This window comes from Peromyscus californicus, unplaced genomic scaffold (assembly GCF_007827085.1).
Source record: "Peromyscus californicus insignis strain IS unplaced genomic scaffold, ASM782708v3 Scaffold_7__1_contigs__length_154581171, whole genome shotgun sequence".
NCBI classification, from domain to species: domain Eukaryota; kingdom Metazoa; phylum Chordata; class Mammalia; order Rodentia; family Cricetidae; genus Peromyscus; species Peromyscus californicus.
In genome coordinates this window covers 84075404-84099715 of record NW_026294595.1, presented here as the reverse complement: position 1 = coordinate 84099715, position 24312 = coordinate 84075404, and the positions used below count along the sequence as shown (strand labels likewise).

General features: G+C 36.3%; 1 protein-coding gene across 6 annotated transcripts in view; it reads left to right on the top strand.

Moving 5' to 3' along the window:
- Mettl15 (methyltransferase like 15) overlaps positions 1–24312 on the top strand; it is a 155682-nt gene that overhangs the window by 46721 nt on the left and 84649 nt on the right. For all 6 annotated transcript variants that reach the window (XR_008215105.1, XM_052724574.1, XM_052724577.1 and 3 more), the window contains one exon: positions 23493–23629. Coding sequence is in view for 5 of the 6 variants with exons in the window: in XM_052724574.1 (XP_052580534.1) it covers positions 23493–23629 (137 nt within the window). In the remaining variant the exon portion in view is untranslated. The remainder of the gene's footprint in view (positions 1–23492; positions 23630–24312) is intronic.

Here is a 24312-nt window from a genome sequence, read left to right as displayed (position 1 = left end):
ATATCTGGCTCCGTGTTTTCTATTAATAAGAACGTTTAGAAATTTCTCTACAGCCAATCAGAAATACATTCATTTCTATGTTTGGCCATGTATATCTAGCATAGAATGATTCAAGATAACTCATCATTTCATTTTTGATGTTAAGATATTTAAAATTTACTCTCATAGGTGCTTATTAATATAAATGTCACAATCAATACACATTATTAGTGGTATATATATATATATATATATATATATATATATATATATATATATGGCTGCTTGTGCTTAAAAGTTTTCTATTCCCCCTTAGAATTGTCTTGAATATTCAATACTCTGCTAATTCCTTTGTACTATCATTCTCTATTGATAGAATGTTAACATTTCTTATCTGTCTGTCAGAGGACAGGGATGTGAAAGTAAACTTTTGGATTAAAATTGAAGTAAAGAGGATAATTAGAAAATGTAGGCTCTTGTTTTTGCCCTTGGTTGCTTCCTAGAGGTTGAAGGTAAGTCCCTATTGCTTACATCACATACTTTGGACAAAAGACTCCTGAGATTCAAGCTGTATCTGACTTGAAAGCCTCCTTCCTCTCTGGGGTCTCACTTTCATTGTCCCAGATGGTTCTGTGTAAGCTGTCCAGTGTGAGGAGCAATCATATGTAGAGAATTCCCACATGGCTGTGATGCCTATAAACCAGAACAATGACCATTATGGCAGGATACCCCTAAAAATGCAATAGTGGCACTCATATGTTGGTAGTAGTGAGCAGCTGTCTAATTGGACTTAAAGCCCACTTAACAGGAGGGAAGTCATTGCTTGGTACTAAAAACTTAGCCAAGTACCCAGGGCTAGTGAGATCACGGATCTTAGAGGAGAACACAATACCATCACTTTACAAAAATAGCATAATGATTAACCACATTTGAAAATTTGTCCTTATACCCACAGGTAAATGTACCTCTCACCTCTCATCAAAGGAGCTTCTCTTTGCAGCAAATGGAGACCATTACAGAAAACCACACCTAACAGATAATCTACAGCATAACTCCTGCACTCAAGGTTCAGGGAACATTGGAGATCAGGGGGTCCAAAAACTAAGAACCAGAGGACCAGTATGCCTGCTGTGAGATTGTGTTTTCTAAAAATGGCCATGTTACCTCAACAAAATGGCTGCCTAAACAAAACCTGAACAATGACAACACCAATAGAAATGCTAAAGTGGAAGGACAATATCATGGGGTCTCACTCCTCGATAAAGATAAAGAACTACAGGTAACTAATGACTGCTGAGAGAGGGATGAGTCCCTCAATTGGTCATCCAATACCAAGAGGTCAGCTTTGAAAGCATATACACACAAGTACTAAATAGACTCAAGATCATATTATATATTTGTGTTTATACCTGCATACATACGCATAAGGATAATAGTAAAAAGAGGTCATCAATTTTAGAGTTGAAGGGAGTTTGAGGGAGGGAAGAGAAGGTGGACATAATGTAGTTATAGGTAGCTTTATTAAATTTTTTTGAAAAGTAAATTATACAATTCCAAGATAAATAAGACCCTCTGATTCAGAATATATATTTAGTAAACATTGCCTGTTATGTCAATGTGGGCCTGTTATGTCAATGTGGGGATAGTTGTGAAATGATTACCAAAAGTCTAAATTTGTAAATGATATATTCAAAAGGGAAGGTATTAATTTGGTAAATTTCTGACTATTCTTTCATAAATGTAAAAGTTCATGCTTAGATGGTTTAGCAAAAATGTATATCAAAAATTAAATTTCGCATGTACTTATTTTTGAAACTTCTGTTTACTTAATCACTTGTTCATTTATTTAGAAGCGCATACTAGGCAAATGCTGTAGAGTTAGTTACACTCTCAATACTCATTTGTAAATTAATTAATGTATTTGGTAAGTCTTTTAAGAAATGTAACACATTGATAATGTCAGAAACAAATATATATTCTGAAATATTTTAAGTAACCACTGTGTTTTATAAATATTAAATTGTATTTTATTTCAGAGGGAAAAAAAATGACCAAACTCTACCTTCTGAGTCTAACTTTCTGCCAGTGATTGGAGCTCTCTACTGAGGTTTAGTAGACATAAGAGTTTTTCAAGTGCTTGGCCTAGGGAAAAAAAGGGGTGGGCTTCTTGAAATAGGAATGAAACAAATGTCTTCAAATTGGAAACATTTGCTGGCAAAGCAGATGTTTCATTTGAGACAAGTGTTTTAGAGTGTGTGAAGACGCCAAGCAAAATGTCTATGTGTGTAAAAAGCTATATTTAACATGAAATATGGCAATGTGGGCCCAACACTTGAGTTGTATGTATTAAGTATGAAAAAGTGATTGCTAAAAGTGATTGGGTTTTATTTATTTATTTATTTAGTTTTGTAATTCTCTTGGTCTCAGTGATTTCCTCATCTGATGTGATTTAAAAGTGATGAAGGCTGTTGGAATTTAGATTTCTTAGCCTCCTTTTAAGTCTTGAGAGAGAACATGGAAGGTTACAACTTTTCAGCTTCTCTTTTATCCTTCTCCAACATCACTTCATCCTCCCCGCTGTCCTCTTTTTCTTTGTGTGGGCTCTGCAGATAAACAGAGATATATGAAAAACAAAAACGGAGTCCAGCATTGTGCCATATACCTGTGATTCTAGTTACATGGAGGTAGGGGCAGATGGATCTTGAGTTGGAGGCTAGCCTGGGAAACATAGTGAGCTGCCTTTTCAAACCACAGAATGGTGATTAACCTTTTATCAGTGTATAGTAAACACACTGAAGGGATTTAAAGAAACATCGGTATAAGGGAAGACTGCTCACTTTCTGTGTGGGTTTGTATATATGTACATGAGGATAATCATGGCTGTCTGTGCATGTGCATGAGGATACTGGAGACAACTGCCGTTCTTTGGTGACCACTCTCCACCTTAGAAAGGGTCTTACTGAAATGGACACTTAGGGACTGCCTAGACTGATGGCCAGAGAGCTCTTGGAATAAGCCTGTGTCTCCAAACCCATTGTAAGTTTACAGGTCCCAGCTCACACAATCAATTTATGTGGGTGCTGGGGATCTAAATTCAGGTCAGTGCCCTTGCTTGGCGTCCACTTTACCTACTGAGCCACCACCTCAAAGATCCAATGCCCAACATAGCGGTTTTGAGTTTGTCTCATTACTTTTCTCATTTCTGTGAGAAAATCCTTGACAAGACGCAACTTAAAGGATGAAGGGTTTGTTTCAGCTCCGTTTGAAGTTGTGGTCCATCCTGGTGGGGAAACATAGCAGTAAGAGCTTGAGGCAGCTGCTCATTTTGCATTCATAGAGAAGAAACAGAAAATGAGGAAATCCTCTGCTCAGATGATTTCTTGTTTTTATTTAGTTTAGGACCCCAGTCAGTTTGTGGTACCACCCTCACTGAAGCTGAATTCCCATTTCAGTTAACCTAACCTAGATAATTCTTCACAGGCATGCCCAGAGGTTTCCATAGTGATTCTAAATCCCACCAAGTTGACAATCAAGATTAACCAGCACAGTCTTAAGTGCTTTCAAACCCAGGAAGAGAAGGCATGTGCAATTCCAGTTACTCGTTTCTTAAGTTTCCATACAGATGGAAGTAATTTGACCAGTGACTCCCCAATTTAGTTTTGTTTTCATTTGCCTGTCCAAACATTATATTAAGGCTAATGTATGATTCTTTGTTTGGGATTAGGCCATTATATCTAACCATATACGTAAATGCATTCACGGCTCTTAGGCCAGAATGCTATGGTGGCAATTTATTATTAGTACTCTTCATATTTGTAACTATGAATAAACACAGTATGTTTACCTCACCATGATCTGCTATAAGAATACACAAGAATTATTTAAGTAATTCAGTGCTGTTTAAATTTTACTTTATTTCTAATTCAGGAGGTTATTCACAAAGTTGCAATGAAAATCAGTACTCCATGTAATGATTTCATTTTGTGTATTTACCTAAAACCACATTTATAGTGTTCAGTAATTCTGAATTACCTTTGGGAGACAGTCTGCAGTCCACCCTCCCAGCAGCAGTGTCCTATGTGCGCTTTCCCTGCAGGGCCAGTGTAATGCTTTTGTTCAAGATTACCTTATTCTGGTTTAATTGGCATCCCCTGACTATCGGTGGGGCTGCACTTTTAATCATCAATCGAAATGTTTTTTATGCTTATTTAAAAAACTCAGGTGCTAATTCTTTTATTATTTTGGACAAAAACTTAATATTGTCTACATGAATACTTTCAAATTATATGCATGGCAAACAATTAAAGCACGATGGATAAACCTTTGTATATTTGCTCTATTAGTGTTAGATAAATTCTCATGAGCCATAGTGTTTTTCATTTATTTGAAGATACAGTTTTGCAATGGATTTTATACTAATGTAGACATTCTTTATTCCATAATTACATTGACATTTGTTTATTTTTCTTCTGTACTTTATTTCACCTTTGTGGATAGAGAGAAAAAAACACACTCTGAGAGTGGTAGTTGAGTATAGGAGAAAGGAAAACCTCTCTCTCTCTCTCTCTCTCTCTCTCTCTCTCTCTCTCTCTGTATTTAAATGTATTATTATAACTTGGTCAGTCTTTCCAATGTTATTTGCATGCATGTTTTCAGGGCTGACCATTTGTTATTGGTTAACCAACTGGTATTTTCTTGCTAGTGAAAGACTTTTTGTCCTGCTCTCAATGTTCCTTAGTTGCCTGTAGTTCTTTGAGTAGGATTGAGGCCCTATGAGCTTTCTGCCATCTATGTTATCATGTCTCTTGGTGTCATCTTTGTTCAGCTCATGTTTAGGCAGCCATGTTGGTGAGACTTTATGGGTGTAACTTCTGATGTTCTTAAGGGACACAATCTCACAGTAAACTCCCTGTTCTTTGACTCCTCCAATCTTTCTGACCACTCTTCTTCAAAAATCCCTGAGCCTTAGGTATAGGAGCTGTGTTTTAGATATATCATTTTATTTGGGCCCCATAATTCTGTATTTTGATTTGGGTTTGGTTTTCTGGAATGGTCTCTGTTCCAAAGAGAAGTTTCCTTGAGGAAGGAGGAGTACTCCATTTATCTGCAAATTTCATGATACCATTCTTTTGAATTCCTTGTCTGGAAGATCTTCAAGGCCATTCTTGTTGGGCTTCGTTTCTACAGGATTAGTGTTTCTGTGCTCTCACATGTTGTCTTTCCTTAAATTAGTTTTGTTAGCATTTAAAAATATTCATTTACTTTTTTGTTTTGTTTGGTTAGTTTTGTTTTTGTTTTTTCTTTTAAATTTTGTTTTGCTTTGAGGGGGAGATTTCAAGGGTGGAGGGTGTATGTGAGGGGACAGGAAGATAAATGGGAGCAGGGAGATAAGTAGAATTGGAAAGCATGATGTGAACTCCAGAAAGACTCAATAGAAGTTAAAAGAATTAAAAAATGTAAAAAAAAAAAATAATTAAAATAATCTTAACACAATCTTATTCAGTTACCTTTTAAATGTGAAGACACTCAGAGATATATCATACACATCAGAAATCACTAATATTACTGCGAGAATTTGATTCATCAAACGATGCAGATACATGAATGACTTTTTCCTCTGTGTATATGTTTTTTCCTGCTGGGAATTAAAACCAGTGGCCTTGCATGTTACACATGTGCTCTACCATTTCCAACCCCTAGAAAGATATTTAACGCTCTGACAAACTCTTAAACAAGTGCATAAATTCATTGTAATTTTTAGTAATGAAAGTTAAACTTTGATCTTTTTGGATTTATTTAGTATGGAAATATGTCATCTCAGATGTTGTTCATTTACTGGAATTCTGTTCCTATTAAGAGTTAATGCTGTAGTGGTATTTAGCAAATGCTTAAAAAATTATTCTACAGCAGAGGGTAGAGCTACATAATAGGTGTGTACTTCAGGTGTACAGGACCCTGTGTTTAATCCCACACTAAATAAGACTCATGTTCACATTCATTCTTTGTAATTGGTGTGTAGTTGTATGTGTGAGGTGGTGCATTTGCCTCTGCATACACATACGGAGACCATGTTGACATTGTCTTCCCCTGTTGATGTCTGCCTTATTTTTTTGAGACAGGATATCTCACTGAATCTTTCCAATGGATCTTTTCAGCTATACTGGCTGGCCAGTGAGCCCTCAGAATCTGTCTGTCTTTGACTCACCACAGTACAGGAGTTAGAAGGTTACACAGCTGCACCCAGTTTTTGTGTGGGTGGTTAAAATCTAAACTCAGATCCTCATGTTTGGGCAGAAAGATCTTTGCCTACTGATCCATTGCCCTGGCTCCCCAGTGTTAACCTTCTGGGTTATTTCCTTAAGTGAGTAGTTATGTGATAATTTCACAGAAGAAACAGAGTAGTATGTGAGGTCTCCTCTGAAGTTTTGGTCAGCTACTTAGTTTCAGGGTCCTGCTGCCTCCACACTCACTATGCCTGGTAAATTTTCCTTTTACACTATAGTGTTTAATAGTGTTTGCACTATTGTAATTTCCCGATGCTCAGTGTAAATGAGATGATTATGGATGCCAGTTCTTCTATTTCTATTTTTAATAATGAAAAATTTGTTCTATATAAAAATTCATTTGTATATAGAAAATTATTTCTTAAAAGAAACTGCTTATTTATTTAAATGATAGTGTTAAATGTATACATTTATTTATCAATTCATTTATCCTACCTAATTTTTACTGTTAAATTTGTGATATAGAATTTACCACAATTTGTTCAATGTGTAATTTAGGTATATAGCTTATTTCATTATTGACTTATTTCCAAGAAACCATTTCAACTCATAATAAAACAAATACACATGACATTGTAAACTGAGCTGAAACACTGTACCAATAAATATATTGTTGAATTTTTATATTCCTCAGAAGCACAAAGGAAATGTTAAATAATTTAGTGTTAGTTCATAATTCTAAGTTTCATTTCCTTCTTTAACATTTGATTTGGAAATTTGGGGCAAATAAAATTGTTGCAAAGCCAATGATAACTTCAACTACAAAATGAAATTTTTGTCTGTTTAATTTAATAATATTCTCTCCTGTGCACCATTATTTTTTATTTCACAAAGAAAGCCTACAGAGTAGCATAATAGATAAACATAGGAGTATGCCTAAAGTCAGTGTCAAATATTGTTTTTGAAGAAAGACGCCATGAAAAACCTCTAAAGAATCTTCCAAAACTTTAATTTAAATTTCATACAGTCTTGTGGATGAACTACTTATATGGATTCCTTGAGTTCTTATTTTGACAAATACAAACAAATTAGTGTCAATTTTCTCAGCCTCATTTAGCCATGGAGCAAGTGAAGAGGACATGACAGAGTTTAAGACCCGATTTCATTAGGGATCCAGTTGAATGTAAACCTGGTAAACAGGAACAGGGGCAAGCTTTTATGAGTGAATCCTTTGTATTTGATGGTTCTCTGTGGTGATTAGCTTGCCAGAACAGTAAACTTCACTTCACAGTTTATAAACTATCTCTAGATACCATACAAGAGTGATTTATGATTTGTTCAAATAACACTTTGACAGAAACTTCAATAAAGTAGAAGACGCAAATTGATCACAATGAGCTGTGTTGTCAACATAAAGGCACTTAGTTATAAAATCATTACTGTAGTGTTCTTTGAAACAAAGAATATATGTGTGTGTGTGTGTGTGTGTGTGTGTGTGTGTGTGTGTGTGTGTATGCAGTGTCCATGATTTACAATATCTCTTTTCAGGGTTTTTACTAGAGTACTGTGGAATTGGTCTGTTTTTTTGAATTAATGCTATTGATCTGCCCTTAAATGTTGACTTTATCTACTGCTTTATTTTTTCATGATCAACAGTAATTCAAAATTAATTTAGTGCCATATATACTGGTGATTTTAAGATTACTTCTCCCAAAGAGCGATTTGTCCCTTCTGGTTTCCCTTAAGAGCTATCTCCTGTGTGACTGCTCACATTCACTCACAACAGGCACAAGTGGCCTTTTTTGTATTTATCTTAGAACATTGATGAAATGTCTTGCTTGTGTAGGCCTACTTTTTAATCCCATGGCTAGCAACATAGGAAATTTAAGGTTTCATAAATAGTGAGTAAAGACCAACTGTTATTTTCGCGAGTTACAGCAGAACCAACCTTTCAAACATTTACCAGTCTTTGGTTACCCAGCTCTTTTATTTTTTTATTTTTTTATTTTTTTTTTTTTGGTTTTTCGAGACAGGGTTTCTTTGTGTAGCTTTGCACCTTTCCTGGATCTTGCTCTGTAGACCAGGCTGGCCTGGAACTCACAAAGATCCGCCTGCTTCTGCCTCCCAAGTTCTGGGATTAAAGGCGTGCGACACCACTGCCTGGCTGATTACCCAGCTCTTAATGTCTCAGAGACACTAAGTATCTTCCTAACTTTTGTGATGATTAAATTATAATATTCCAACCACAAAATTAGATATTTTGATTTTCGATCCCCTCTGTTCCCCTTGATGCCTCATTTATATCTTGTTTAATAGTCATATATGTAAAACATAAAAGTGCTGCTATTAAAACTAGACATTTTGTTGAAATTGTCTCATTTTAACTGTTTTAATTATTAAGAAAACACTATCTTGATTGATTTCTCACTTTACTACCTTATTAAAGTTCATTTTCTTAACTTTTACTTTGTAATGTCTGCTCTATGCAAGAGCTTCCTGATGCTGTAGTGTGCAGTATTAGAGTGCAGTATTACATACTTTGGGTCACATCATTGAATAAGTTTAGGAATATGGAAAGTCTTAATCATCCTACCTAATATACATACATATGCGTGGTCACCTATGAATGGGACTCTAGGATTTGGATATAGTAATCTGCGTATGTATGTGTTTGTGTGTGTGTGTGTGTGTGTGTGTATGTTAGAAAAATTTCATCATCACTCATTTTTAATTTAATGCTTATGATTAGAAATTAATCTTGGATGTAGCTCAGTTAATAGAATGTAGCTAAGCTTCTACTACAATAGACTGTTTTTCTAACCTATGCAAAGTGCAGGGTTTAATACCCAGTATCACATAATCCTGATTAGAGCATGCATACTTGCAGTCCCAGTAACTCACAATGTGGAGATAGTAGATCAGAAGTTCAGGGTACTCCTCAGTTATATAACAAGTTTGAGGCCAGCCTAGGATACGTGAAATTTTGTCTCAAAATAAAAAACAAAGTGTAAGCCAAAATGAATTTAATATTATAATGTCATCACTAAAATGATTTGTGCCAAAATCATTTATTACAGAGAACAGTTGGTCAAGGGAGTGAGTTAAAGAGATCAGTATTGTGTAATTTTTAGAATACTACAAGCAATCTACATGCTTGATAATTTTTAAAGAAAACACATCTAACTTCTCTGTATTTTATATGTTTATAAAATTTTATGGGATGTGAATTTCTTGATGATGTAGGTAAAACTATTTTTTTTCTATAAAAACAGAAAAACCCTGGTGATAAGGTGAGAAATCAGTAAAGCACTTGCCTTGTAAACATGGGATCTTAAGTTTGATTTCTGATACCCTCGGCAAACCTGGGCATGGTGGTGTGCACTGGTAATACCAACACTGAGAGCATGAGAACAGAGGATTACTTCTGGCTCACTAAGCAGCCAGCCTAGCTCATTGGTGAGGCCACTGACAAATGCAAGGCGTATCACATAAAGTTGTCATCCAGCCTACACACACACACACACACACACACACACACACACACACACACACACACACACAATCCTGAAAGAATAACATTTTCTTTTTCTGGCCAGAGACCTGTATGAAAGATGCTTACTGTGACTACCCACACCATAGTATTTTTAGCGATTTGCATTAGCTCTCCTGTTCTCTGTACAAAGAAGGTAAGCCAGTTGTGTGAATGTGGTTGAAATCTAGACCATGTTACAGATAAGAGGGGAAGCTATAGATCACAATGAACAATGAATTGTCTAATAATTTAGTAAAATATAATTGAAGAACATATTTTTTAAATTGGCATATTATATAGTTTGTTACAGCAAATAAAGATTTCATTGTAAACAGGATACAATTGAAGCTACCAGATGAAATGTTTGGAGAACTTGTACATATGAGTCATCATTTTGACACCTACCCTCTTGCTAAAATGGGAAAAGGGATAAATTTATGAAATGCATTGATTGTTTTGTTTCTAATGTAAATTATATTCTTTTTGTTTGTTTGTTTGTTTGTTTGTTTGTTTGTTTGTTTTTGAGACGGGATTTCTCTGTTTAACAGACCAAGCTGTCCTGGAACTCACTTTGTAGAACAGGCTATCCTTGAATTCACAGGATCCGCCTGCCTCTGCATCCTGTTATATTCTTTTGAGAGATTTTTCCCTTCTTTATAAGGCTGTGTAATAGTTACAAATAAAACAAAATAAGTGCTTAGCAGAGAGCCATGATTCAGGAGCTATGATGTAGTGGTATCCATTGTGGCTGGCTTCCTCACGATCCATTGAACTGTAAATTGTATCTACTTATGATGATTTTCTGTGTTGGTCTCCATTTGCTTTAAAGAGAGGCTTCTTTGATGAGGGGTGATAGTTATGTAGGTGGGAATTGTGCCTATCTAGCAAAATTTTGATTAGTAGATTCTCTTCTAAGAACAATGACCTCATTAGCCCTGGCAAACTGGCAATGTTTCTAGTACCAGGGATGAATTCACTCCTGTTGAGTGAGCCTTGAGTCTGGTTAGACAGCTGTTGGCTGCTATGATATGTGAGTCTCCCTTGTTACACCTTTATGGGTATTTTGCCATTTGGTCATTTTTGTGGTTCATAGCTATCACTGCTGGGTAGGACTATTGATTGTTTTCCTCCCTTCGTTGCTTCATGGTATTTTCTGGTTTGATGGAAACAAGACTGTGAGAAGGAGACTTTCAAGTTAGTTCCACCTTGAATGATCCAATTCATGTGTCATAGGTGTGTGGCATCTTAAAATATTAGGGGCTTATTTTCAGTCTCTGAGAGGCAACCAAGGGCAAAAGCAACAATCTGTATTGTTTTGGGAATCATACGGACCACACTGACTTACGATTTGAAAGGAAATTTCTCATGCTTGGTCCTAGGGTTTTGTTAGTCTATGTTTCTTAGGGAACGTATTGTCAGCCTAAGTGGAATAAGTTCTCTTAAGGTTGTGTGTGTGTGTGTGTGTGTGTGTGTGTGTACATTTCTGTGTATTATGTATAATTATAGGTAAATATAAAATAATAAAATTCCTTGAGGCATTATAAAAAATAAAAACATTTTCTACTTCATATCATCTGTATCGTACTATTGACCTGTCATCTGTCCCCCATGGTTCCTTTATATTTTCCTGATTTTGGTGGGTGCTCCATTATATACTCACATCTGAGGATTTTGAGCTAGGGATGATAGAGGAGAAAGAACATTCAGTATCTGTCTTTCTGGATATGAATTACTTCACTCAATATAATCTTTTCTAGGTTTATCCATTTACCCACAAAGTTTATGATTTTATTTGCTTGACTGCTGTATAGTATTCCATTGTGTGTATGTAATGAATTTCATTATCTATTTATCTGGCAGAGGGCAGTTGGGTTGTTTCCATTATTGAGCTATTGTGAATAGGGTTGCAATGAATGTTGTTGAGCAAGTATCTGTAAATTAAGTTATCAAGTCCTTTGGATGTATGCTAAGTAGTGCTATAGCTAGGTCATATGGGAATTTTAGATTTTGACTTGGAGAATTCTCTGTGCTGATTTCCTGAATAGCTGAGCCACTTTGCAGTCCACCAACGGTGAACACAGGTCCTTTTTTCTATCACTTTCCTAGCATTTGTTGTTAGTTGATCTTTGGCCTTAGCCAGAATAGGATAAGATGAAATCTCAAAGTTGTTCTCGTTTGCATTTTCCTAACTTCTAAGGATGATGAACACTTTTTGAGGTATTTCTTAGCCATTTTTATTACTTCTATTGAGAGTTTCCTATTTAGATCCCTAGCACATTTTTGAATTAGGTCATTTGTTTCCTTGACTTATTTCATTTTTTTTATTTCTTTGTATATTCTGGATATTAGTTCTCTGTCAACTGTTTATCTGACAATGTCTTTCACATTCTGGGAGTTCCTTTGTCACTCAGTTGATTGTTTCCTTATTTGAACAGAAGCATTCTAGTTTTATGAGGTCATGTTGTTAATTGTGAGATTTAATTCCTGAGCAAATGGGGGTCCTATTCAGAAAGTCTTTTTCAACTCTTATGTTTTGTAGACTTCTGCCTTTGTTTTCTTCCAGCAGTTTTAGCATTGCAGGTGTCAAATTGAGGTCTTAAGACCCACTAGGAGCTGATCTTTGTGCAGGTTGTTAGATTTGAATCTATTTTCATTGTTCTGCTTGTGGTCATCTCATTTTTTCAGTTCCATTTGATGAAGATGCTGTCTTTTCACCAGTATGTGTTTATGGCATCTTTGTCAAACTCAAGTGGCTGTAATACAAGTATTCATGTTTGGCTTTCTGTTTTATTCCTTTAGTCTCCATGTCTGTTTCTGTGCCACTACTACTTTGTTTGTATTACTGTAGCGCTATAATACATCTTGAAGTATGGGATGGCAATCTCTGAAGTGTTAGTCTTTTGCTCAGTATTTCTTTAGTATTCTTGGGTCTTTCCTAATTCTATATGAATTTTCAATTTTTTTCTTTTTCTGTGAAGAATATTGTGGGTATTTTATTGGGATTGCATTGAATATGTAAAATGTTTTTGGTACATTGCTTATTTTTACAATAGTCTACCAATCCATGAACATGGGACATCTTTCCATTTTCTAGCATATGTCCCAATAGTCTTCTTCAGAGATTTGAAGTTTTAACTGTACATGATTTTTACCTTCTTGGATAGACTTATTCTAATATAGTTTTTGTCTTTTATGCAACTGTAAATAGGATTATGTCCATGATCTCTTTCCCAGTGTGTTTGTTGTTGGTGTAGAAAGCTAGCTGATTTTGGACCTGACTACTTTGCTGAAATTGTTGATTATTTCTAGAATTTTTTCAGGTTGATTTTTTGCAATATCTTATGTATAATATCAAATTATCTGCAAATAGAGTTAATTTCATTTTTCTTTTTCTATTTGTATCTCTTTCATTTCTTTCTCTTGCCTTATTGCTCCAGGTAGTGCTTCCAGCACTGCGTTGAAAGGGACTAGTGGATATCCCTTCTTGTTCCTGATTTTAGTGGGATTTTTTATCTTTAAGTCTATGTTAAAATAATGGTGCATTTCTAATATAAAGCCAATTTGATCATCGTGGATGATCATCTTGATATGTGCCTGTGTTAGGTTTCCTAGGAGATATATATCTAGGCCTGTAAACATAAAGGATGGCAATGAGAGTAGGGAACTGTGGGAGTAGAAACGAGAGCCTTACCAGTCAAAGGTGGCTCTTGAACCAAGCAAGTTCTAAGTCCATCAGTCTGGACCTAGACTTGTGGGATGGGGGTGGTGGTAGAGGGGGATGGGAAAGGGAAGAAGCAGCTTACCTGTCATAGTGGTCACATAACAAAGAAGGGTCACAGGCTCTAGGTTTGGAAGTAGTCTCATGCATTGACCTTCTCAGTAGGATGTGGGGAGAGAGAAGGAAGAGAAGAAATAACTGACCAAGCAAAGGTGGCTCAGCATCATGGGCAGCAAGTCTGGAACTGGCCACACACATTATTTTTATCAGAGTGTCTGAATAACCTTGTCAGAAAGGTCACTGTTCACCAATTACATCTGAGATTCTCCTCTGTATTCCATGTTGCAAATGTGTGCTTTGTCACCTCCAGGGCCCTCGCATTCCGAGGCTGCTTCATAGTATGTGTGTTTGTCATCAAAGTAATTCAGCATTTTTCTGTACATTGAGTTTTTTAGGATGTGTTTTAAAAGTATAATTAGAGTGTGATTTTTCCTAAGTGTTGTTAGAAATCAAGCTTCTTTGCTAATCCGATGCATTACTGAATATTATAGCTGTAGATTTTCATTTTTTAGTTTTTTTTTTTAAATCTTTCCCCAGAAGTGCCCCTCACTTCACTGCTTCAAGTTTACAACACAAAAATGATTAGATTTACACAGCTAAATTTCTTTTGTAAGATTCTTTTTTATATTTTTTATTAAATTGCCAGGGAAAAGAGCCTTTCACTAAAGTTAAAGAATACACACATAAAGGTAAGGCATGAAGGTTGAGAACTGCTGCTGTAGAGGAATGACATCTTCTCTAATCTAGAATGACTGAACTTGTTTGCCAGATCAAATTTAGCTGTGTAATCACTGTTGTTACACTACTCTTCCTACATAGCTGATTGAATGCCTGTAAGTTTTAAATGACGTCAGAGTAACAGTTTCATAGGCAGTACCCTTCCAGCAATAGATGCCCCAGCCAATGCACCAGATGTGATGTCTGTGGGAGTGCACAGATGGACCATGGTCCACAGTGAAATTCTTAAGATGCTTTGCCTCTTCTGTCAGGATACCTGCATCTTCTCATACTTTCCATTTTCTTCTGGTGTAAAAAGGTTATCCCATTACCATTTTTAGTTTTAAAGTTGAGTCATCGTTTTGTTATGTCTAGAACTGAAGATACTCCTCTATCAACTTCCCAAGTACTGGGTACTGAGATTACAGATGCCTGTCACCATGCCTACCTAGCTCAAGGCATAGAGTGCAATTATAAAAGGAGCAGAGAAGAACTAGTTGTCTTAGCTGGAGACATGGCTTAGTGGGTAAAGTGCTTGTTGCACAAACATGAAGACTTGAGTGCAAATTCTGTAGCCGGGGCATAAAAGCTTGGAATGGTGCAGCATTCCTGTATCCCCAGTGACTAAGTTAGAGATGGCTAGGTTCTAGGGGCTGGATGCCGAGGCACTCTAGCGAAAACACTAAGTTCCAGACCAGTGAGAGACCTTCTCTCATGAACTGAGGCAGAGAAAACACCCAAAGTTGACCTCTGCCCTATACATACACATATATGCTTGGCTGAGCACACCCGCACATAAACTCTCACACCTCTCCCCACACAAGAAATGTTTATCTTTTTTCTGCTCCCCTCCTAATTGTGCCTCCAAGTCTTATTTTCTGCAGTGATCTTATTATACACTTTTGTGAGATGAGAATTTTTTGAGGATTTATAAGAATTATATGAACTATTAAAATATAGAGACTGTTATTGTATCCCTCTTGTGCTCCATGGGTCTGGTGAGTTTTCTCCAGGAGAGTATGTTAGGGAGCCCAATTTTGTGAGGGGATTTCTTTTGAGTAATGACAGCTTAGCTCAGTTTAAGACAAACAATTATTCCTTATCCAGACAGCAGTGTTCTGTAGCACTCAATGAGTGCTGAACATTTAATTGTGAAATAAGTAGTTTTTATAATCCTTCAGTACGCCGATGCCATGCTTTATGACTAGTTTTCATTTCTGAAAGTTTCCACCCACCACATCCAATTAGTCTATTCTAGTCTAGTCTATAAAAGCAAAGTAGATCATAGTATAGGTTCAGGAAACAGTAATGTTTATACAATATGTACGTGACACTCACTGTGATTAGACAATTTGTTTAACCCTTTCTTAACTTTTTTTGTCCTCTGTAGAACATTACTAATTAAGATATCCCAGAATTTGAGAATTATTTGGTTACATGTAATTTTATACTTTATTTTTTTTTTTTTTTTTTTTGGTTTTTTCGAGACAGGGTTTCTCTGTGTAGCTTTGCGCCTTTCCTGGGACTCACTTGGTAGCCCAGGCTGGCCTCGAACTCACAGAGATCCACCTGGCTCTGCCTCCCGAGTGCTGGGATTAAAGGCATGCGCCACCACCGCCCGGCTATACTTACTTTTCAATGAATAAATAATAGAAATGAAATGTTAGGGGTTGTTCTTGACATGAAGGAAACATACACTTTGCTATGTTCTTGTAATCAGCCTTCCTCCCATCAGCCTATTCAGCCCCTTCTTGCCTGCTATCTAGTTACTGTAGAAACAGAAGCCTCTAAACCACTATTTCTTACATCCTACTATCTATTTAATGCTATTGTGTCCTAAGAATTATTTGGGAAGGGCTTATACTTCTAAAATTCTTCAATGCTTGCCTGACAAGGCCGTGGGTTCTTTCCTCACTATCACTGATAAGAATAATGCTCAAAGTGCTCCATTTTTAGCTAAAATAATATAAATTCTTTGCTTCAGTCTTTCAAGAGCAACATAATTGGACTTGATACCATCTTTTCAACATGTTTCCTAAGTTTTCTGGTTCACAATGCTAACATATGGACTAAGGAGGGAATAAGTTTCAGTAAACAGCAAAACATTTGGAAATACCTGAAGATTGTTCATTTTTCCTGTTTCTCTTTTTTCCTTTCTGATATTGTAGATTCCATTTTATTGATGTTACAATTATTTCTTTGCATGCTCAAATCCCCACATCAGACTGGAGAGCCTATGCACAATATTTGTATTGCCTCCTATGGCTCTATCAGTGCAGAATGCTCAATTAATATACAGAACATGGATGAATGCCATACAAAATGTGTCTATTTCCTAAAAAAATCTCTAAAGTTCAGTATGTGTTTTGTGTATTTCAGTAATTCAGGGTAGAATTTATTGTCGACAGGTGAAATGTAACTGTAAATATTTTTAAGGCACTTTATTTCTTTTTGAGGGGGTACATATCTCATCATTTTATTTTATTTAATTCATCTATTTATTTTACATACCAGCTGCAGTCTCCCTCCCATACTCACCTCCCAGCCCCTCTCCCCGATCCCTCCACTCCTATGCCCCAATCCCCTCCTCTTCTGGTTCCCTCAAGGAAAGGGCAGGTCTCCTGTGAGTATTAATAAAACATGGCATATCAAGTTGTAGTATGACTAAGCACCTCCCCATGTGTTAAGGCTGGGCAAGGTGACCCAGTATGAGGAATAGGGCCTCAAAAGCCAGCAAAAGAGTCAGAGACAGCCCCTGTTTCGCTGTTAGGAGTCCCACAAGAGGACCAGGCTTCTGTATCATATATGTAGAGTACCTGGGTCAGTCTCATGCAGGCTTCCTAGTTGTAGGTTCAGTCTCTGCGAGCCCGTATAAGCCCAGGTTAGTTGATTGTGTGAGCCTTCCCATGGTGCCCTTGACCAACATTCTGGTTCCTATGCTTCTTTCTCCTCTGATGGAACTAGAAAATATAATTCTGAGTGAGGTAACCCAGACCAATAAAGACAAGCATGAGTGAGTACTCATAAGTGGATATTCACTGTAAAATACAGAATAACTTTGCTACCATCCACAGACCCAGAGAGACTAGGTTACAAGGAGAGTTCATGGGGGGACACCCAGATCTCCCTGGGAAAGGGAAATAGAAGAGATTCCGTGAGTAGACTTGGAGAAGGTGGAGGGAACATGAGCAATCAGGTTGGGAGTCACGGAGTGGGAGAGCGCTGAGGGGGAATTTTGGGGTTGGTCGGAAACCTGACTCAGGGGAAACCCCCAGAAGTCTTTGGCAATGAGCCCAGGTTAGACTTCTAGCAATAGTAGATAAGTAGCCTGAACTGGCCATCTCCTGTAACCATATTGGTGCCTAGCCCAATTGTTGTCAGAGAGGCATCATCCAGCAACTGATGGCAGCATATGCAGAGACCCACAGCCAAACATTAGGCAGAGTTCAGGAATCCAGCACTTTATTTCTTAAAAAAATAAAAATAAAAAGTCAAAATTAAAAATTACCAGGAAAAAAATTCTTAGGAAGAAAGTGAAGCCAGGCCATATTCTTTCCAAATTCAGATGGTAACTTACTATTAAAAATCTTGCACAGATTGGAAATGACTAATCAACATTAGGAAAATATAATTGGGAGATCTGCCCTCATGCTGTTCATGGCTAAAAATTTCTTCATGTCCAATTTTAGCAATGTTGTTCCAATGTGAATTTTTAAATGATTAGAACTGCTATATTGAAAAGAAATCAATTTATCAATTTCCTAGTCTCTGTTGATGATTTCAGGTACACTGGTTTCTTATCACTTTCCATCTTCAGTAAGGAGCATTACCATAGTCTCAGAGACTTCCAGACATAGAAAGCATGCAAATATAGGGGCTAAGTATAGTCCAGAAAAATGAAAATTTATATGAGTAGAGAATTAAATTAAATTTATTTGTGATTACTAGCTTTATCCATCTACGATGTTTTGGTTTTAATGTTTCATTTTAATTTTGGTTACTATTTTTAAATTTAAAAAAAAACAACCTTAAAGCTATAACCTGTGAGTACTTCTGTCTTCATCAGAGCTTGTGACAAAAGCAAGCAATATTTATACCAGGCAACATGCAAAATAGTTGTTTGTTCTTGGAATATGTTCAGCCAGCTTATCTTCGTAAACACTCTGAACAAAATGAAATGGTAGAATAGTAGTTGCTTTTTTGTATGATGAAGACCTATGAAGCAAAGCTCGGCCTTAGGCCCATGTCTTTAATCCCAAGACTGGGGAGGCACAGGCAGGTGGATCTCTTGAGTTCAAGGCCAGCCTGGTCTATAGAGAGAGTTCCAGAACAGCCAGAGCTACACAGAGAAACCCTGTCTTGAACAATGCAATGAAGTGAAAGAAAGAAAGAGCAAAAATCATTTGCATTTCAGTGATATCACTTTGATAGGGGAATATTATTGGATGACAGATTTAGTATTAACGTTGCCTTCAACCAGCTTCCTTCTGGACCTTCCTCTGTCTCTTCATAAATTGAAGGATTTGAATATTCAGTTATATCACTTTTTGTTCTGAAATTTTTTTCTTTCCCATGTCCAAATCAGATCTACAGTTGCGGTTCAATTGTTAATTCATTGCAAAGAAATAGGTACAGCAGGATAATTTCTTTGATTTTAGATGATTATGGAGATACAATATTAATTATTATATCAAAAACAGTTAATGTAAAGCAAAGAATACTTTTTTTCATTTTAAATGTAAAGATTGCCAACCGACAAACAAAACATGTTACAGAATTAAACATTACAATGAATTATAAATTATTAGTGTTCTCAAAGAGTTCTCTTTTTTAATGAATCAATTTACTTGTCAATAGCCGTTTGATGGTCTGGAGCAGTTGACGGCTTTTGCTGTACTCTTAGAGCAATGAGGCCTCCATTTTCGCAGCTCTTTCTTGACTGATGCATGCTCCTTAGTGCCACCTGATTCTATGTGGTGACCTTGGGATCCTTAGCTTTTTTGTTCATGTTGTATCAACAAGGACACATTAATGTACTATTGATCTGTCCTCATTCCACCAAATTAAGTGGGAAGTAGTTTATTTCTTCTTTAAACCATTTTTATTTTTATTCTGAGAAGAAACTGTCTTCCATCCTCTCCACATGCCCCTCATCTTGGAGTGTGCATGTGCCTGCATGCCATTACTCATGTCGTGCCCAGTGAATTTTTCTGAGTCCTTTTGTTCTGCTTATACATACTCACCAAAACCAGAAGTGATGCTGTTGTGTGCCACAGAGGGACACAAACATTGCAAGAACTATTGGCACTCCAGAACTGAGGGGTCACCCTTTCAGTCCGTCATCTAGAATAGTGCTCTCATCGTATACTAGTCAAGTCATGACTTGTCCATCTTTTCTCTTTCCTCTATCCAGTGTCAGGGAAGTATCTTTTCTCAAATACAGTTGCTCTGCTGCTTAACCAGCATTTCCCATTTATTTTTGCTAAAAGATGCAGTGCTTCTTTGCAATAAAATGGTTTTGGTAGTCTCCAAAAGATAGGAAATATAAAACAATTTTTTTTCTTTTTCTCTGTGCCGAAAAAAACCACACAAGAAACATATATTCTAAAAAACACCTGCCTAAAAAGAGAAGGAAGAGTGCAGGAGATAACAAGCACACCTCAGAACTCATCCTGGCACAAGGAGTGGGATGGAGGGAAGGGGAAGAAGACTTAGAGCCTGAGAGGAGAGGAAGGAGAGAGGAAGAGAAGGAGCATGGATGAAAGACATTTTCCCTAGGACCTGATGGATCCCAGTGGGGATGGATGATCTACAGTTACACTTCATGGTTTGACGTCTACAGTGTCATCTCTGCTGTGCTTCGTGGTAGCTATCCACAGTTTTATTTGTTCTCCTCCTCGGTCATTCCCTCTCCTTTTAATTTGTTTAGGAAGAACACTGGAGGAGTTGATCAAACAGCCTTGGTGTCATCTCAGTTGCTGACTCATCTTTTGCCATTTTCTTTTGTAAAAAACTGACTATTTCCACTTGTCCATTTTCCTTCCCTGCATTTTCCTTAGAGCAGGCAGGATACCTCTCATGCTTGGTAAACTGTAAAATCACTTCCATTTCTTCCTGGAGAAACTCCTGAAGCTCAGGGAACTAAGATGATGTAGTCAGGGCTATGTAGTTAATAAGTGAATTATCCTGAACAAATTCAATATCAACAGTAAGTTTGATTTTTTTTAATTAAGTAAATTGTAGTAGGTAACATGAGATTACATTTGTGACGTATTTATAGAGGAGGCTTATGAAAAGGGTCATTTGAAACATGTTGATGTGTTTTGTAAATTACTAAGAAAAGGGTGCATCAAGGATAAAGTTTCCTACTATATTATCAACTTGTGAGAATGAAAAATGTCACCTAATGTCATATTAACTATCCATGAGAATGAAAAAATTATAATGCATATTATAATTTTAAAAGTGAAAAGTGATGGCTCAGGTCACCCATTTCCCCAGGACGGGTGGTACTGTTCACTTCTTGTTTCATAAATCCCATTTATCTCCCACTTTTTGCTTGCTGTGTTACATTTGTCTAGTAATGAATGATTTTTCTTCTCATGCAGAAACTTTCTTGATTGATAGTACATCTCAAGGAGAGAGATGGCTCAGCGGTTAAGAGCACTGACTAATGTTCTAGAGGACCCAGGTTCAATTCCCAGGCCATCTGGTGTCCAGTTACACAAGGATAAAACAAAACAAAACAAAACAAACAAACAAACAAACAAAAAACAAGGAAGATAGTACATCTCCAAGAACATAATCATGATATATTTAAAAATTAATAGTGTAAATTGTAATCATCATCTCACATATTCCAGAATGCTTTTAAAAAAGGGAAACATACCTTTTAACAAACTTTTTAGGATTTATTTGACTTGGCATAAGTTAATCATTTGAAAATTATTTATTTAAATCCAGTGTTCCGGGCAATATTTGATGTTGATACTATATGAGCTTTGCCTGGGGAAAGTTCTTGGTTTAAATTATGCTGAACTCATGACTTTAAAACAGAAGTAAGGATGGATAGAAGATTTGTAACTTAGAAGATTTTTGCTTACTCACTAAGAGCATGAAGGTATACACTGGGAAAGAAAGTTATCCGATCCTGAGATTTGTGCATGTCTTTCTCCTTTAAGATATTTATTTGCTTATATTTCATGTGCATGTGTGTTTGTTTGCATGTATGTCTGTGCACAGTACACATCCCTGATGCCAGCAGAGGCCACAAGAAAGCTTTGGATTTTCTGGAATTGCAGTTACAGATGGTTAAGAGCTTCCGAGTGGATGCTGGGAACTGAAACAGAATCCACTGGAAGAGCAAACAGTGCTCTTGACCACTAAGTCTTCTACAGCCCCTCCAAATGAGAATTTCTTAAAACGTAAAATTACTGTTTAAAGTAGTGTAAAATATATATCCATGCTTTTTGTGCCAATGCTAGTAGAAGTATAACCTTAAGTTCTGTAAATTTTTTATGCTGGGGCTGGGGAAATGGCTAACTTTAAAAACAACTTACCATACATGTGTGAGATCCTGAGTTCAAAGCCCCAGAGCCCACATAAAGCCAGGCACATGTACCCATCCAGTACACACACGTCCATATACTTGCACCAGACATGTGATACAGAATCATAGATTATATACACACCACATAAAAAAACATAAGTAAAAAAATTGTGTCAATGCTGCTTGTACATTTTTTTTTTACCATGTTTAGCTCACTTTGTTTCATGGCCATCTTCTTTCTTTTTTAGTGAGAAGACTTCCTCCAGATTAAGTAGGTTTTAATGTTCAAGGAGTAGACACATTTTAATCCATTTCAGGAATTTCCCTTCTTGTGAAGTTTGTTCATACATTTTTCAACATGTGTACTTAAATATATTTTTAATTCTGGTTGATAATTCTCATTGTATCCAACATCACTACATTGTCTTTATTTTATATTATGAGTGACCTTATTAAATAGTCCATTAAACTAAACACATGACTTTGGGAGGGTGTTCAGATTTGCCTAACTTCCAAATCAGTCCTAACCAACTAATTTGCTCGCTGTTTCTTATGGTCTAGATCTGGGGCCCTGCTCAACTGTAATTTTACAATTCTGTTTACAGTGTGACCAAGTAAGATAACTACTTTGTATGTCTGGGAAGAACTACACATTTAAAGATATGCATCTAGGGCTGGAGAGATGGCTCAGCCGTTGAAGGCTAGGCTCACAACCAAAACTATAAGATATGCATCTAAATATATTCTAGTGTTCTGGTAGACTTATTGGCAAATCTTTCGCTCTCCAAAGAGTCATGGTTTGGATGAGAAATAATATTCAATTAGGCAGTATGGAATGGCATATTCTTTGTATTTTCTTTCTAAAAATTATTTTTTTCATTTTTGAGACTATAGTATAACTAAATCATTCCCTCCTTCTCTTTCCTCCCTTCAGACTTTGCAGTATACCTCTCCTTGCTCTCCTTCAAATTCATGGCCTCCTTTTTTCATTAATTGATATTACGTATATATTTATATACATGACTATAAACTGCTCAGTCTGTGTAGTTTCTTTTATGTCTTTTATTATTCTTGCTTTTAAACAATAGAAACATTTAAAGGTATTAGAATTGTGTTAATTTGGTGATTATTTTCAAAGATATGTACCTAATTTAATGACAAGCTTAGAATTTGTCTCAGGTATTTAGACATAAGAAGCTTTTGACTTTTTTGTCTTATATATGTTAAGTTTTTTATTTTTCAGATTGTATTTTATTTGTTCTGCGACTGTTTTTAGGAATAACTATTCTCATTCCCACCTTCATGAATATATCTAGATTTCATTGCAAGTATTTAATGAAATCAGTATGATAGGAGCCACTCCAATTTTAAGCCATCTCCAATAATGTGACGTTATTAGAAGTAGTACCAGTTTTCCTAGCTATAAAGCACTAAAGCCAGCATCATGGCAGAGTGGCCAGTTTGACCTCATGGGGAAATATTAATATAACTTGGTTTTCTAGTGGATTTTGCTGATATTTTGATGAGGTTTCCTTTTTTAAAACACTTAAAGCTCAAAATAAAGCCCAGTCTCATTTCTGACAATTTGAATTTAAGGCAAACAGCACTATTTTATGTTTGTTCCTAGTTGTCTACTTCTACAAATTAAAGGAGTTAAAAACAATGTTTTTATGTTCATGCTAAAGAGTAATTTTCTTTTTCTATGTTGGTAAGGTTTTTCTAGATATGACATTTGGTTCAGGAGGACACACAAAAGCCATTCTGCAGAAGGAACCCGATATTACTGTCTATGCTTTAGACCGAGACCCAACAGCTTATGCACTTGCTGAGCAGCTTTCCGAAGTGTATCCGTAAGTAATACTGTATTTACTTTTGGTACCGAGTTTTACCAGGTTTGGTTTATCTCCCTGGAATTCACTTTACCTTGAATATTGTACTATTTTTTCCTAATTGGCTATTTCACTGTTCACACACACCCCTGCAAAAGACAGGGGTGTAAACAATGTCTACAATGCCACATAGAGTAATGACATTAATGCACATATACTTTCTAAATCTGTGAGAATAAAATACAAAACAATGACTCCAGTATATAAGATTAAATATATGTTGAAAATTTCCAGAAATACTATTTTGACAATTAGCATACTGTCAGGAAATCATTCTTGTTAGCTGTATTTAGTGATGTTTACTTCTAGTATGTACTGCTCACCAAGCAGAGACACGTGGATCTCAATCTTGAGACCGGGAATGTAAGGCCTACCTGGACAAGATATCAAGACATCTTCTGAAAATATTACACAATACAATACAATGAAAAACTTTAGTAGTTACTTTCTAGAAATTAAGCTGATTGAAGTAGGAGATCTCACAGAGTATTTATATCTGACAATAATACACCTGCTTCTCTGAATTTTCTGAAATTCACATTCAGACAGTGATTTATCCTTTTGCTAGAGCTGGTAGGCTCTCACACTGCCACTTTTAAAATAAATAAATGGGATCCCAGAGATGGTTCAGCAGGCAAGTGTGC